Raw genomic sequence first — 16121 nt, 5'->3', positions numbered from 1 at the left:
CAACTTTATGTAAATGCCACTACAGACTCCTCCCCTTGCGGCCAAGGACTGCGACTCCCACTTTTAGTGCCCGGGCACGCTGTAATACAGATTGGTGCATCCTTATACGTCACCGTCAGTCGCACTGTTGAAACTTGCCCCAGCTATATGGCAGCTGCAGTGTCTCCGCCTGACTGTGGCCTTCTACGCCAGCATCTGTGCGTCTGTGAATGCCGACACTGGCATTGACATGCCATCGACACTGCCATTACACGCCCACTGATTTACTAATTTTTTTGAGCATTATTAGCCGCCGGCTAAGAACGCCAACCACAACATTTCTGATACCGCTGTCTTTGCGCAGTCACTCTGTGGAACGTAGTCGCTGTACGAGACTTTTCACATTTTTGCACATGTGCAGGAGATGAAAATCAGCCAACTACATGTAAATTGGCATTGCGTGCGGGTAGCATTTGGCTATGAATCAGGCCTTTAATGCAGGACATATCCCCCTCCTGTCTATAGCCTGACTTTTGCAGGTGTAGTAACTAATGGGCATTGTAGACAAAGGGCAAAGGTCAGTATAAAGACCACCCCATGACCACAGTGATACCAACAGTTTCATTCATTTCACCATTTCCTTTCCCCTATCCCTGGCACCAACAGTGAGAGGCATACATTTATCATGTTTTCTTCAGGAGACACACAGGATAATGATGCTTAGGTAGGAGGCACGGGGGGGGGGGGGGGGGAGGTGCATAGTGCCTCACAAGGTCTGGAACGTGTTTTGGAAAAGGGGGCATGGCCTCGTGGGGAATCCTGATGACATCACTCAGGGGTGTGTTGACTCCTCCCCTGTGACAGAAGCTGAGTGCTGCAGGAGTATGTCGAACTGCAACACCCAGCTCCACTCAATGTGGAGGAGGTGGCATTTTGGTGTCACCCCCTCTGAGGGTGACACCCAGGTGCAGATCGCACTGCCGTCAACCCCCCTAGTGACGCCATTGAGGCCTTCACTTCCCACCGTACCATGCCACCACAATTTTCTGCTGTGGGCAGCTGGTGAAGGAGCCACTGTGACAGAAGTGTCAACAAATCTCTAAATCGAGCTCCCGGACCGCCCACATCACTGTGGAAGTGTTCGGGATCCAGAAAGTTAGTCTAATATACATTGCCATATTATAATGGGTGGAGTGTGTGCCGTACACATGGTCCCTTGGGGTCCAGGGGGGTTCACATAGCTTACCCTGCACCCATTATTTTCAATACCTACCCTCTGGTGTCACGAGTAAGCAGCAGCAGCTTTGCGGAAATCACCAAGAAAATGGCGCGGTGGCCATTTTTCTAGCATTTCACGCATGCACACTACATGCCTCCCAACATGACCCTCTCCAAGAGGGACAGACTGCTCTGCTCCTGGACTTCCCTCTTAATTTATGATTGCCATCACCTGTGCTGAAACACCTTTCTTATCCATTAACCTGTTCAACACAGGTGCTGGCAATCATACAGTAAGAGGGAAGTCCAGAAGCAGAGCATTGTGTCCCTCCTGGAGAGGGTCATGTTGGGAGGTATGACACTACGGAAATGATCGAGAAAATGGCCGACGTGCCATTTTCCCGGAGCTCTGCAACCCTAGTGCCCAGAGTATACAGGGCTGCCAGCTGGAGAGGAAGAGGCCCAGACGGCGTCTGCACACAGGCTTCCTCCTCTCTAAATGCACCCCTGCTACTATCCCAGGAATCCAGGAGCCCTCACTGAAATTCGGGAGCCTCCCAGACATTCCACGAGTATTCTGCAGGGGCATGGAAATAGCCCAGTTCTGTTGTGGAGTAAAAGGGGGTCAGCTAATCTCTACGTAACAGGGAATGTCCCCTCCCTCAAATTCACTCTGAACAGCCCTTGAATAAACCCCTAGATATGTGTATATATGTATATATATATATATATATATATATATAAATATATATATATATATATATATAATGTATAAAGTTTTGCTCCATCTCAGCCATCAAAATCCTGTCCTGCAGATGAATGTTATTCTCATAACAATAGGTCATCGGTCCCAGAATAAGTATATACCATCACAGAATGGCAGTATTGCTGCGCTCTCACAATTTTTCCTGTGCACAAATGAGCTTTACAAAACAGTTTGTTGTGTGGAGGGAATTTCATTGATCTCCGTAATAACTGTGCAGCTGAACTCAAGGGCATGTGGAACTGAGCATCGCCGCAAAATTAGATATTCCGATAATATTACCAAATAAATGGCCACTCCACCATGTCCCCAGAGGACCTTAGAAGACCTTTAGCTTGCACAATCCAGTCACTTCAGGAGTTTGATTTATGGGAAAAGTCCCAGTCTGAGTTACCAATATCATATTGCAACAAAGTGACAGCGCTGGGAAACCGCAACACATGGCCTAATGTTTATAATGAACAGTCAAAGGGTCAAGTCAATAAGCTGTAATTCATGCAGCTAATTATATGTAAAGTGCTACTGCCATCTAGTGGACAAAATGATTATTACAGCTCTATCATGATTCTGAGTCTCATGCAATGTCGATGCTTAATTGCTCACATTGGAGGTCAAAATCTGACGGAGACTCTGCAAATAGCATGAGGAATGTGTGAGATTCCAATGTGCGGCCAATGGGGGTCATTCCGAGTTGTTCGCTCGGTAAATTTCTTCGCATCGCAGCGATTTTCCGCTTAGTGCGCATGCGCAATGTTCGCACTGCGACTGCGCCAAGTAAATTTGCTATGCAGTTAGGAATTTTACTCACGTTTTTTTAATCGTTCTGGTCATCGTAATGTGATTGACAGGAAGTGGGTGTTTCTGGGCGGAAACTGGCCGTTTTATGGGTGTGTGTGAAAAAACGCTACCGTTTCTGGGAAAAACGCGGGAGTGGCTGGAGAAACGGAGGAGTGTCTGGGCGAACGCTGGGTGTGTTTGTGACGTCAAACCAGGAACGACAAGCACTGAACTGATCGCAGATGCCGAGTAAGTTTGAAGCTACTCAGAAACTGCTAAGAGGTGTGTAATCGCAATTTTGAGAATCTTTAGTTCGCAATTTTAAGATGCTAAGATTCACTCCCAGTAGGCGGCGGCTTAGCGTGTGTAAAGCTGCTAAAAACAGCTTGCGAGCGAACAACTCGGAATGACCCCCAATACCAAGCAGTGTTACAGTGTAAAGACACACACACGGTGGATGTCTCAGTCCTTGCGCAGTCAAACGCACACTTGTAGACCAGGGGAAGGGCTGATAGTACCATTAGCATATACGTATGACCATGGCAAAAGATGCTAAATCGGTCGCAGCACTCGGCTTCACTTCTTCTTCCTAAGCCCGCCCATAGACTCCCACTGGCTAGTTTCACAGGAGTCTGGGGAAGAGGGTTTATACAGCAAAGACAAGCTTCATGCTGCTGTGTCCTAGGTAGAGCGGCAGGTAAGTGATACACCGTGGTGCTGAAACCCGTGGTCAGAAAGTCAGCACATACAGGGTATATTACATACATTATATGTATGCTTATATGTGTTAAAAAAAAATTGGTACAGCTGTGCCCTCTCCATCCCCCCTTCCTCAGTACCGAAACCCTTCTTTTATAATTCTTTTATAGAAGGTTTTGCACAATCTTTTTGTTTTTCTTTTTCCCTTACTTGGCTTATTGCCAAGCAAAAATAGGAAGAAAAAGGAAGTAGAAGAGCTAAATCAAATCCTATGTCATGGAAAACCAGGAGGCTGAACTTGCTCCATTTCCAAACCAAATAAGGAGAGTAAAGGTGGGTACACACTGGCCGATATATCGGCCGTTCTATTGAACGGCCGATATATCGCGGGTCCATCGGCCAGTGTGTGCGGGCGATACGTCTGTGAACTCCGTCGTTCACAGACGTATCGCGTCGGCCCCGCAGCACAGCCGACGGTCAATATATCTACCGATATATTGGCGCATCACTGTGTGTGTACGGGTGACAGGCCGGCCACCCGTACACATGCTGCGGCGGCCGGCGGTGATTGACAGCTGAACTGGGCGGGCGTGTGTACGCACCCCCCCAGTTCATGACATCCGTCTATAGATATATCTGCAGATCAATTGCTCGGTAGATATATCTATCAGTGTGTACCCACCTTAAGATCCTTTTTTGATAAACACTGATGGTGGACTTTAAATGTTATTGAAAATAGCGCATATTGGAGTTTTTGGTTCTTTGACTTCTTCAATAATACTATATTAAAAAAAAAGATATTAGAAGTCAGCTCCCACGGCCCGTATACCGCCTGCTGCTGTAATAGAAATCCGCCATGACATCCACCTTATATTTTACAGCAAGAGTACAATATCCCTGTGATACTATTAATAACATAATAGAAACTCATTCCTTACACATGACCGCCAGTCCCATGGATTTATTGGTCCGGCCGTACTCATTCTCAGCCGCACAAACGTATATCCCGTCGTGGTTGTAGGTGACATACTCCAACTCCAGCGTCAGGTTCCCCGTGAAGTCTTCTTTCAACAGTAAATCATCCTTGTACCACGTGACCCGTGACACGGGGTTGCTGTCTATCACACATATGAACACCACCTGGGTGCCCTCCGTCGTTTCCGTGGACGAGTTTATATCCACAATGCGGGGGGCATCTAGAAGAGATAGAAATGGTCACTGTCCCTTCTAAAATTAGTATAGAGCAATGAGAAAATTTTCTGGAGGTTTACTGCGCAAAATTTGGGCATAACCTAACTGTCGGGGATGAGCTACTTATAAAATATGGCATTGTGCATGCAGTGTAAGCAGTATGGCCCAATTATCTGATGGCGGGGATGATTAGTCACCAAGGTATCAGGCACTGGACCCAGTTTAATGGAGGTTTCCTTCAGTTCCTCGGTATATGTAGTCATTTTAGATAGTGAGCTCATTTGGTCAGTACCTTCTGTTTTCTGTTATCTGTGTACGCAATCGTTGTGTAGTATGATCCCCTCAATATACAGCACTATATAGTACAATATGTCAGCACTTTATAAAAGAAGAAGAAGAAGAAGAAGAACAATAATAATAATAATATAACTTATTTTATGGCTATATATCTCTAGCTTACATTTTACATCCATTGTAACAAAGCCTTTATAGTCCAACTCGGTGCCTGGAAACGTGACCTTACAGCCCAGCCGTTGGCCGTTGTTCTTATGGGACGGCAGGAACTTCAGAGTGGATATCTGTTTCCAGGCAGCGTTGCTCTCCTCCAGCCGGGCGTAAACGGTGTGGTGCTCAAGCCCCTCCAGGTCCATCCAGGTCACCGTGGGCTTCATGTCAGGACAGTTATCGTCCACCAAGCAGGTGATCTCTGCTTCAGTCCCGGATATGATTTCCTGAGGTCCAACTACAAAGGGCTCATCTATAAAGGAAAGTCCATCCGACATGTTAGACGTGTGACATATCGTAACCATTGCCTGCCAGAGACCTGCGCATGCTTCTCCCTTAGGAGGCGATGTAGCAAACCTTCTAAAGAGTGGAGAAGTGGACTTGATAAATGCTTGATAGAAGTTGATTGGTTTCTGTAGGCAACTTCTCCACTCTTCACAAGGTTTGATACATTCCCACCTTAGGGAGAGATTTAGCAAACCATCTGAAGAGAACCAGTGGTGGTGCCCATACAACCAATCAGGTTCTAGCTATCATGTCATGGAATGTACTACACTAATGATAGGTACAATCTGATTGGCTGTAATGGTGTGTATGTTTGGTAGGAAATTTAGATTGTAAGCTTCCCAGGTACCAATGTATAGGTCGACAGTGTCTAGGTTGAAAGTCAATATGTCGACCCTATATGGTCTACATGCATTAGGTTGACAGGGCCAAAAGGTCGACATGACAAGGTCAAAAGGTCGACACTAGGCAAGCTTTCTATTCCCAATAATAGTCCACGTGGATAGTAAATCAGTCCAAGGCCGGCATGTAATGAAGTCCAAGTTTGGCGGCCATGTGGGTTGCCGGCCGAACACGGGCATTTTTTTAAAGGGGAAATCATGTACATTACATGGTTTAGCCTTGTACATGATTGCCCCTTTAAAAAAACATCTACGTTTGGCCGGCATCTTGTATAGCCGCCGAACTCTGACTTCATTGCATCCCGGACCAAAGTTGAAAAAATATGAAAAATCCCCAACCCCCCAAAAACATGTGTCGACCATATGTGTGTCAACCATTGTCATGTCGACTATTTAAACCCCTCAACATTTCAAACCTGACGACTTGAAGCACGGTACACACCTCATAGATACGTCGGCTGATCCACCGCCGCGGCGACTCACTACTGCTCACTTGTGTTCACTATTTGGAACTTTGACATAGAGACGCTATATGCGGTCAACCTTTTGACTGTAAGCCTTATTCCTGGTGACCTATACATTGGAAACCTATACATAGTTGCATACATTTGTTTGACTGTATCTTGTTTCTTTTCCAAAGATAGTAGTTGCGCCTTATGCCCTTGGGGTGACCATTTCCCCCGGGGCCATCTTGCGCACACAATTTATATGCAAATTGTGTCCAATTTAGCATGATCCCCATTCTGTTTAACCGGTTCCCCATTCTTGACCTAATCCATCACACTAGATACTGACTAAAGCTGTAATTAAGCATTCTGAGAAAACTGAGAACGGAACGGTCACCTAATATAAAGAGGTTGGCGTGTTCTGAGTAGGTGTACTGATTGTAACCGCCCAAGTCGGCCCGGAAGTAGTATTTCCCCTGCAGCTCACTGGTGACTTTGTCAATCTGTATCGAGCAGTTGGACATCTGAAGGTCTCCGATCATCTTGGTACGACCCATATAGAGTTCATGTGCCGTGTTGGTCTTTGTTTTCAGGACCACGGGAGGGAAGTTCTTAGGGTACGGGCTGTTGAGGTACCAGATGCCATGAACCGCCGACGGTCGGATGTCCTCGGGATAGTCAAAGGTGCATGGAATGGCCACACAGGTCTCCTTAAAAGCTGAGATTGATGGAGGCATCCAGGCTGACCACTGTCTGCTCAACACACCTAGAAGGGAGATGATCATAGAGTTGACTATTGAGACATATGGTATATGTGGTTCTTAGAGAACTGATTCATTTCTTATTGTGTCCCAAAAAAATTCTGTATCGGAACCGCTTGGAACACCTCGGAACCCCTGTCCCAATGCGATCACTTTATGTGGTTTGAGAGCTGGCCATGCTACTACACATACACAGGCCATCACATTGTGCATATGTGAGTGGCCTGTGCCATAGAGGGATCCTTTAGATCCCTCTCAATAAATGTTTTGGAGTGCAGCCCATAGGCTACAATGGCTACGTTTGATAAAGTCAACATTTTAGCAGCCCCCATAGAAACCTATGAGGGTTGCGTTTTGCAACTGAAAAATGTGGACAGCAACATATATCTCTCTTATCTAATGCGATCCTCTCTAGATACATCCCGGAGATGCTTATTATTTATGGGTGGGTAGCCATGGATGGGATATCCCACAAATATTTTTTGATAAATATGTCACTAACTAAGGCATTTATTTACTAAGTCGTGTAGATAGATAAAGTGGATGGAGATAAAGTACTAGCCAATCAGCTCCTAACTGCCATGTTACAGGCTGTGTTTGCAAAAATGATAGAAAGGAGCAGGTTGGTTGGTACTTTATCTCTGTTAACTTTATCTCTCTCCATGGCTTAGTATATAGAGCCCTACGTCTTCTACTAATTGCAATGGTCACAGCCCTGATCTTATTTCCTCCTGACCGTGTTCCCTTGTTTTTTTGGGGGGGTTTTTTACACTTTTTCACCTATCTTGGACCATCGCTGAACAGCACCTATCTTCCCGCCAACATTTTAATCTCTTTGCACTCATCCAGACTTCCTCATTCCCACATAAGTATCAGTTCTATTAATTATCAGAAACTTTCCACCACTTTCCATGACTTATATATTCATCTAAGAAATTTCTCCAGAATATACCCATATCTAACAAGAAGACACAGCAAAACATAGATATCGTGTACTCATAATGTCCTGCATTGACCAGTGCAATAGCTTCCTTACTGGTCCTATGACCAGACTATCATCCATCTATTTTGAATATTGCTAAACGTTCCTCCACTGCGGTTCCACTTTTCCAGTACCAGTATTAGTTGCCTGTGCTCTACCAAATCCAATATAAAGTAGTTCAACTAGCATAGAAAGCCATAAGTAGAGCTGTAACAATGTTCTACATCTCTTATTTTCTCTTTACTTATCTCTGTTTACTCAGTCAGACGACTTTTTCAGGCTGCCCTATTTATATATAGTCTTTCCCCTCGCCTACAAACCTTCCTGTGTTCCCCAAACACAAACCACATCTGGAAAGCTTACGGAATATAAATCCACCTCCTCAACCTCTCCAAAATGTTTCACACATTTAGCACCACCTTTATACAGTTCACACAAAACTTACATGTATTCTCTTTCTATACTGAAACAAATTACTGACTCCCAAGTCAACTTTCATGTGTGTCTGACTGATAAAGCAGCTCTGAGCACAGCTTCCCATTGTGGTGGGTTATAGATTAACTAGAGCCCTGGGCTTCATATATACATTACAAGGTCATACCTTATTTGTGTCTCATCTATTTGTCAAACATATATATTGGAGCAAAGCGGGGGGGGGGGGGGGGGGGAGTAACTTTGCACCTGGACAAGCCATGCTGAATGCAAGGGGGGTAAATACATTCGATTATTTTTGCATGCAGGGTAAATACTAACTGCTTTTGCATGTAGCCCACAAAAGCTGGACAGCTTTATTTTTACACTGCAATTTAGGGTTGAGCAAGGACACGTTCCTTCCAGAGCTAACGCACATTTTACATCTGCCCCACCTGCAGTGCCAATTCATTTCTAACAGGAAATCATCTGTTAACAATTTTCCTTGGCAGTTTCCAAAATCATATCAGAATAAAAATTTGCTGAACTGGGGATTTCCCAGAAACAATGCATCATGCATGGTTTATCAAGAGGACAAGACACCAGTTTTACATTCTCTTCCACCTGGTAAACACTCTTACCTTCCACGAGAAGGAATAGTAAGGGAAGGGATCTCCACCTCAAAGCCATTGTAGACTGCAGCCGTATGGTGATCACTGTAGGAAGACATACTTAGTCAGTAATGGGGTCTGTGATGGCGTCAGTCATTCATATAGCTGTAGGGTCATCCGGGCGACACAAACTCAAATCTAGAGATTTTACGCACTGTTCTGCTCAATGGCCTGTCTACCACAGAGGCTTCAGAGGAACAGATGTATGAAGACAAGGGGGGCTACCGCATAACATCACAATAGGCCATGTATAGGACAAACTAGACGGTTGGACAGTAGATGTTTCAGTCCAACATGTACTCACTTTCCCTTCTTTCATATAAGATATACACATTCATTTCCATAAGTCTTCCATGCACCATATTTGACTCTTCTTTGTCAATACCCTTCCATGATATTGAGGTCTCCACACTTGAACACAATACATTGGGAGCGATATATCAAGCCTTGGAGAGAGATATAGTGGAGCAGTTGCCCAAAGCAACCAATAGCTTCTAACTGCTATTTGCCAAGCTTGTCTTTGAAATTACAACTTCTCCTCTTTATCTCATTCCAATGCTCGATGGATCTCCCCAATTGTGCGGTCTAAATGAGTTGGGTGTGGATGACCGGTGGTGTCCACATTGCTAGCGGGGGTGGGGGGGAGGAATAGTCCCTGTTAGTCTGCATGATGACTGTCAGGATTTCCCCCGCTCGGGATCTCGGCGTCAGTATAGTGACCGGTGGTCACATAACCGCATACCGTCTAAATAAAGCACTGTAGATTACAACTGGGGCCCATCTGCCTATGCCGCCAAGCAACCCGCCAGCCTTGTTATTTGGAGGCATTCTTGTTTTCTCTGATTACACAGGCCTGCAATGGAAGATTTTATAAGTTTTTGGGTTTTATATTCAGAAAACTTACTAAAAAAAAGTTCCACCATGTACCATTTTTCTGCAAACTCAAATTTTTGTTTTCAGTATTTCCGGAATTACTCTGTTAAGATTTAAAACATAAATTTCTTTATAGCAATTTGAGAATATTTTTCATTTAATCAAGATTTTTTTTTTAAAAAGGAGCAATTTTAAGAACAAAGAGGGGTAATGGGGGAGAGGTGGGGTTGGCTATTCAGTGATTATAATAGGTGGATTCGGTATGATATACCAATGGACGGGAAGCCAGCAGTCATAATACCGGCAGCGACATCCCGACCATCAAAATCTCGTCAGCCCCCCAGAAAGTATCCTAACCCACCCTGCCCCCTATGCTAACCCTAATCCTCCCTTGTGAGTTCTTAGACCTAACCCTCCCTTGTGGGTTCCTAACTCTAACCCTCCCTTGTGGGTTCCTAGCCCTAACCCTCCCTTGTGGGATCCTAGCCCTAACCCTCCCTTTTGGGTTCCTAGCCCTAACCCTCCCTTGTGGGTTCCTAGCCCTAACCCTCCCTTGTGGGTTCCTAGCCCTAACCCTCCCTTGTGGGTTCCTAGCCCTAACCCTCCCTTGTGGGTTCCTAGCCCTAACCCTCCCTTGTGGGTTCCTAGCCCTAACCCTCCCTTTTGGGTTCCTAGCCCTAACCCTCCCTTGTGGGTTCCTAGCCCTAACCCTCACCGGTGGTGCCTAACCCTAACCTTCCCTTCCCTGCTGCCTTAACCTAACCCTCTCGCTTGGTGTCTAACCCTAACCTCCCCTTGTAAGTGCCTAACCCTCCCTCCTCGGTACCTAACCATCCCCTTCCCATCTCTGCACCCTAACACCCCTTCTAATGCGTAAACCTAGTCCCCCACCCCGCAGCAGGACGCGAGCGTGTCCTGCTAACAGAACATTCGGAATTCCAGGCATCTGTATTTTTACATCAGGATACCGAGCTCCGTCGGAATTGTGATGCCGGCATTATGCATCTGTATTTTGACTATTGGGATCCTGTCCAGCTGCATTTTAACTACATCCCTAATAGGTGCTATGAGTCATCAGGAAGAGAAGAAAATCTTGGAGCGGTAAGTGAAGATCAGGGGGAAAGATTGCGTCAAGAGATCAACAGAGATGTAACATAAATAAGTATAAAAATAAAGCAGCCAGTATTTACCCTGCACGGAAACAATATAACCCACTCAAATCTAACTCTCTCTGATGTTACATCTGCCCCACCTGCAGAGCAACATGGTTTTGCCCATTAGCTAACAAATTTGCTGCTGTGATCAGGTCTGAATTAGGCAATATGTAGTTTGTGCCTGCACACTACATGGATATGCCTAGCTGCAGTAGTAGAGAATTGCTCTATCAGTAAGGTGTCTGCATTCAGTATAACAGGTCAATGGTTCTAATCCTGGGTATGACTGCTAAGAAATGTGTGATTCAAAGCAAAGGACAAAGAAATGTGTGTGTGTGTGTGTGTGTGTGTGTGTGTGTGTGTGTGTGTGTGTGTGTGTGTGTGTGTGTGTGTGTGTGTGTGTGTGTGTGTGTGTGTGTGTGTGTGTGTGTGTGTGTGTGTGTGTGTATATATCCTTTTTTTTCAGAACCCTCTCTCTCTATGTATATATATATATATATATATATATATAGTGCAGTATTTCCCCACATAAAGTGGAAAAGGATAGCACTCTCCAGACTTGAGTTATCAAAAACACCATAAATGATTTATTGAAAATACACGGTTCCAATTCAGTTCACGTCAATAAAATGGAAAGGGCTCTTCAACGGAGAGTTGAAACGGCCGTCGGGCTGTAGTACTAGGATCATGTCCAGATGTTTCTTCTGTAAGGAATAAACCCCTTTTTTCTTTTCATCATCAAAACGTGAGTGCTGGTCTCTTTCTTTTCTTTTGCAAAAGTGAGTGTCTGTGTCTGTATCAATTTCCAGGACCCTGCACCACCATGTAAATGTTATTTGATTTTTACTGAGTGCTGTCATTTTGCTATGTTTTATATATATATATATATATATATATATACATAGATATATAAAAATATAACAAAGACAAAAAAGGCGGCACTCAGAGTCTTGAAAACAGTATCAAACGTGTATTAAGTGCGATCTACGTTTCGGGGACCACCTCCCCTTCGTCAGGATAACTGCACAAGTGAACAAAACAATCTTCAATAGCAATAAACTTACCCCCTTACAAGATTCCCCACGCCCGTTCTCCCCTGAAGAACGGGCGTGGGGAAACTTGTAAGGGGGTAAGTTCATTGCTATTTAAGATTGTTTTGTTCACTTGTGCAGTTATCCTGACGAAGGGGAGGTGGTCCCCGAAACGTAGATCGCACTTAATACACATTTGATACTGTTTTCAAGACTCTGAGTGCCGCCTTTTTTGTCTTTGTTCGTGTCCTGGGGTGACCCCCAAAGGGAAGGCACCTGAGCAAGTCGGTCCTGCGGGATTTCTGGAGTGCCGGAGTACATTGGTTGTTATATAAAAATATATGTATATAAAATGTATATCTAATAATATAAGTAATATTTGTATAATGATACATGTATAATGTTTTATATATATATATATATATATACATAGGTGTGCGCAGGGGGGGTGCCTGGTGCGCACAGGCACCCCCTAATGTCTGGCACCCCGATCTCACATGCCTGATGCAGCGATTGCCGAGCAGGCTGATTACTGTCCCCTCTGCGCTGCACCATGTCAGGACTGCATTACTGACCGGACGCCTGGGTTAATAAAGGGTGCCACTGCCGCTGGTTTTCAAACTCCCAGCTCCTCCTCCATGTACAAAAACAGCGTGATGTGATTACGTCATGCTGCTCGCACGCCCACCCGCCACATGCCCACCTCTCTCCTTCTATGCTATGCCAATGCCAGCCACTGATGAGGATCAGCATGCAGCCAGCGTTCCTCTTAGGAAGACAAATTCAATACTGGCAGGCGGTTGGCAGCAACATTGACACGTCACTCATTTTTCCAGCAGCAGCAGTACTAGTCTGCGACTGTCAGTGTGAGTGAGTGACTGACTTGTAAGTAAGCTGCTGCAGCTTGCAGGGGAAAGAGAGGGGGAGCCAGACCAGGCTGAGGAGGAGCACTGTAATTGCAGTGAGTGCGTTCAGGGGTGTTTGTTTGGTGCACACCACAACATGTGACAATGTATCTGCTTTATTAGGATTGGTACAAGGGTGGATATTTTATATTGCGTTGACCTCAATAGATGGTGCTAGACACGCCCAAAAGGCGGTGCTAGACACACCCCTCCGATGGTGCACCCCCTAATAAAATGTGCTGCGCACGCCTATGTATATATATATATATATATATATATATATATATGTGTGTGTGTACCAATATTTATCATTCCTCCAGGCAACTGGGACAAATTTGCGCAACTGTAGTCATATATCAGATCACCATGCCAAAAACCATGGAAGTCAGTCTTCAAATTGCAGCCAATTTTCAGTGACCCTAATTGTGCAGGTCTGTGTTACTGTTCTAAATTATCATCCCCGGTCTGAACACTCACTTTGTACCATAGTGTATCAAGCAGTCATAGCACCACAATATAATGTTTAATAGGAGTGGGGTGCTTATCTACACAGGCACCTGCTCTGCCGCCTATCACTGCCTGTCACCCTAGCAGCCCCATGGACTGTACTTACAATAGATTGACTCAAAAGTGTCCCTAGGAAAATCTGCTTCTAAGTAATTGCTATGTACATATCAATGGAGAATATTGGGATTTGTAAGATAGCACCAATTGTTTCAAAGTAACTTTAAGAAGAATTCTGTTGAAAATGAGTTTAGGGTTTATTGGAAATAAAATCTGTCCAAGTGTGCCTGTGTAATGACCAAGAAGGCTTTGGGTATCCTAATAAAGAACAATATTTATTTACAGGGGTACATAGTGGTGTACAAAAACTATATTTGCTTAACTAGACACATAGCAAATCTGCAAAATGTGCTGTGGTCAGGATGGTATTAACAGAGCCGTCCCTAGCCAATTTGATGCTCTAGGCAAAAGTTTGTCTGGTGCCCACTAGCACCGCCGCTAGTTCTGCATCTGACCCAGCAACACTTAGGCAGTGGGGTCCACTGGGGCAGAGCCGGCCCTAACCAATATGATGCCCTAGGCAAGATTTTGGCAGGTGCCCCCTAGCACCACCGCTGGTTCCGCCTCTGACCTTGCACCTCTTTCCCAGCACCATCACCCCTCACCCATAGCAGTCCTTATTTTGGTATTTGTACCCCCTTTATTTTAAACAGGAACAGTTCGCACATTTGGTGCACAGCCCAAAAAGGGGGGTGTTTTTGCTGGCAAGGGACATGGCCACACAATAGTAACCCCAATTCCAATTATGCCATACAGCAGTGCAACTTTATTCACATTTGATCATGCTATAGTGTCCATAATTCATATTACATCCCACAGTAGTATCACTTTACCTTATAAACGTTACTCCTCACAGTAGAGCCTTTATTCACATTACATCACACTGAATTGCTCCGTATTCACATTACACCACACACTATTGGTCTTTATTCACATTAGACGACACAGTAGTGCCCTTTCTATACGCAATGCCATATAGTAGAGCACCTTATACACAATAATGCCACACATTAGTAATGCCTTTATACACATAATTTCACACAGTAATGTCCCTTACACATATGCAGCACATTATCAATGCCCTTATACACATAATGACACACATAGTGCCCCCTATACATTTGCTGCACATTATTAGTGTCCCTATACACATAATGACACACATACAGTAATACCCTGTTACACATATGCCGCACATTATTAATGCCATTATACACATAATGACACACATAGTGCCCCTTACACATATGTTGTACATTATTAATGCATTTTTACATGACACACATAATGCTCCTTACACATATTCTGAACACTACTGCACAACCAACCCACTCACATGCACACAGCACTCACACTGCCACTAACACTGTGACCTCTGCCTCTGCTTGGATACAGATGTATCCTCATAAATCTTGCCTCAATGCTAACGTCGGGCACCTTATTTTTATGAAAATGCATCTTATTTGCATTGCTATGTGGCTAGGATGCACAAGCAGCTCCTGCTGATTAAAATGATATGCTGCATGCCTATATACTGTGTGAGACTGTGGCTGTACCTGCATATGAAATGTTACACACAGAATATAGGCATGCCGCATATCATTTTAATCAGCAGAAGCTGCTGATGCCCCTAGGCACATCAAATGCCCTAGGCAATTGCCTAGTTTGCCTATGCCTATGGCCGGCTCTGCACTGGGGGGTTACCCTGTGGGCCAGTTCAACTCTGCACAATGTCACACAGTAATGCCCATAATACACAGAATTCCACACAGTAATGCACCTTACACATATGCCCCACATTAGTAATGCTAGTAGCTTTTTAAATAAAACTTTGTTTTGCTTGCTGGTGTGCTTGCAGTCGGTGTGTTCGTTCAAGCAGCTCCCTGGATCCGTGACTGCGTTTTGTGAGATGGGGGTGGCAGGATGGGTGGGTGGGTGGGTGCGTGCTTGCGCTCACACCCGTTAAAGGGGCACCCATACAAGGGATGTGACCTCACAGGGTATGCCATCCTGGCAGGGGAATTTTACGGTATGGACTGACTAGGAAATAAAGTGTGAGGAGTACACTGCCCATGTTATGTCCCTGCAGACACCTGGGGTTTGTACAGGGACAGGGCCGGTTCTTGGGATTGTGGCGCCCCGGGCAAAGTATAGGGGCGTGGCTTCAAATGGGGGCATGGTCAGTTACGCCCCCATTTATGCCCCTGTAGCGACGCTGAAAGAAAAAATAAAATAAAAAAAAGTATACTTACCATCCCCGTTCCTGATCCAGACCGCTGCAGACCTCCTCCGCCGGCGCCGCTCTTCTTCTCTCCTTTCCTCGATCTATGGGAGAGACGTTATTACGTCTCTCCCATAGAACAGCATAGACACTAGAGGTCAATTATGACCCCTAGTGTCTGTGCCACTATGCTGTGCGGTGCGCGATGACGTCATCGCGCACCTCACAGCAAAGGTCCTCTCCATGAAGGGAAACTAGACCGTAGCATCTAGTTTCCCTTCATGG

General features: G+C 45.0%; 1 protein-coding gene across 3 annotated transcripts in view; it reads right to left on the bottom strand.

The window, feature by feature from the left end:
• Window positions 1–16121, bottom strand: part of MAG (myelin associated glycoprotein) — a 236526-nt gene that overhangs the window by 23744 nt on the left and 196661 nt on the right. For all 3 annotated transcript variants that reach the window (XM_063942280.1, XM_063942279.1, XM_063942281.1), the window contains exons 3-6: window positions 9059–9133; window positions 6661–7029; window positions 5088–5384; window positions 4375–4632 (exon numbers count right to left, since the gene is read on the bottom strand). In XM_063942280.1, the coding sequence (XP_063798350.1) occupies window positions 4375–4632; window positions 5088–5384; window positions 6661–7029; window positions 9059–9107 (973 nt within the window). In that variant the 5' untranslated portion in view covers window positions 9108–9133. The remainder of the gene's footprint in view (window positions 1–4374; window positions 4633–5087; window positions 5385–6660; window positions 7030–9058; window positions 9134–16121) is intronic.

This window comes from Pseudophryne corroboree, chromosome 10, assembly GCF_028390025.1.
Source record: "Pseudophryne corroboree isolate aPseCor3 chromosome 10, aPseCor3.hap2, whole genome shotgun sequence".
NCBI classification, from domain to species: domain Eukaryota; kingdom Metazoa; phylum Chordata; class Amphibia; order Anura; family Myobatrachidae; genus Pseudophryne; species Pseudophryne corroboree.
This window is presented reverse-complemented; position numbering and strand designations above follow the sequence as displayed.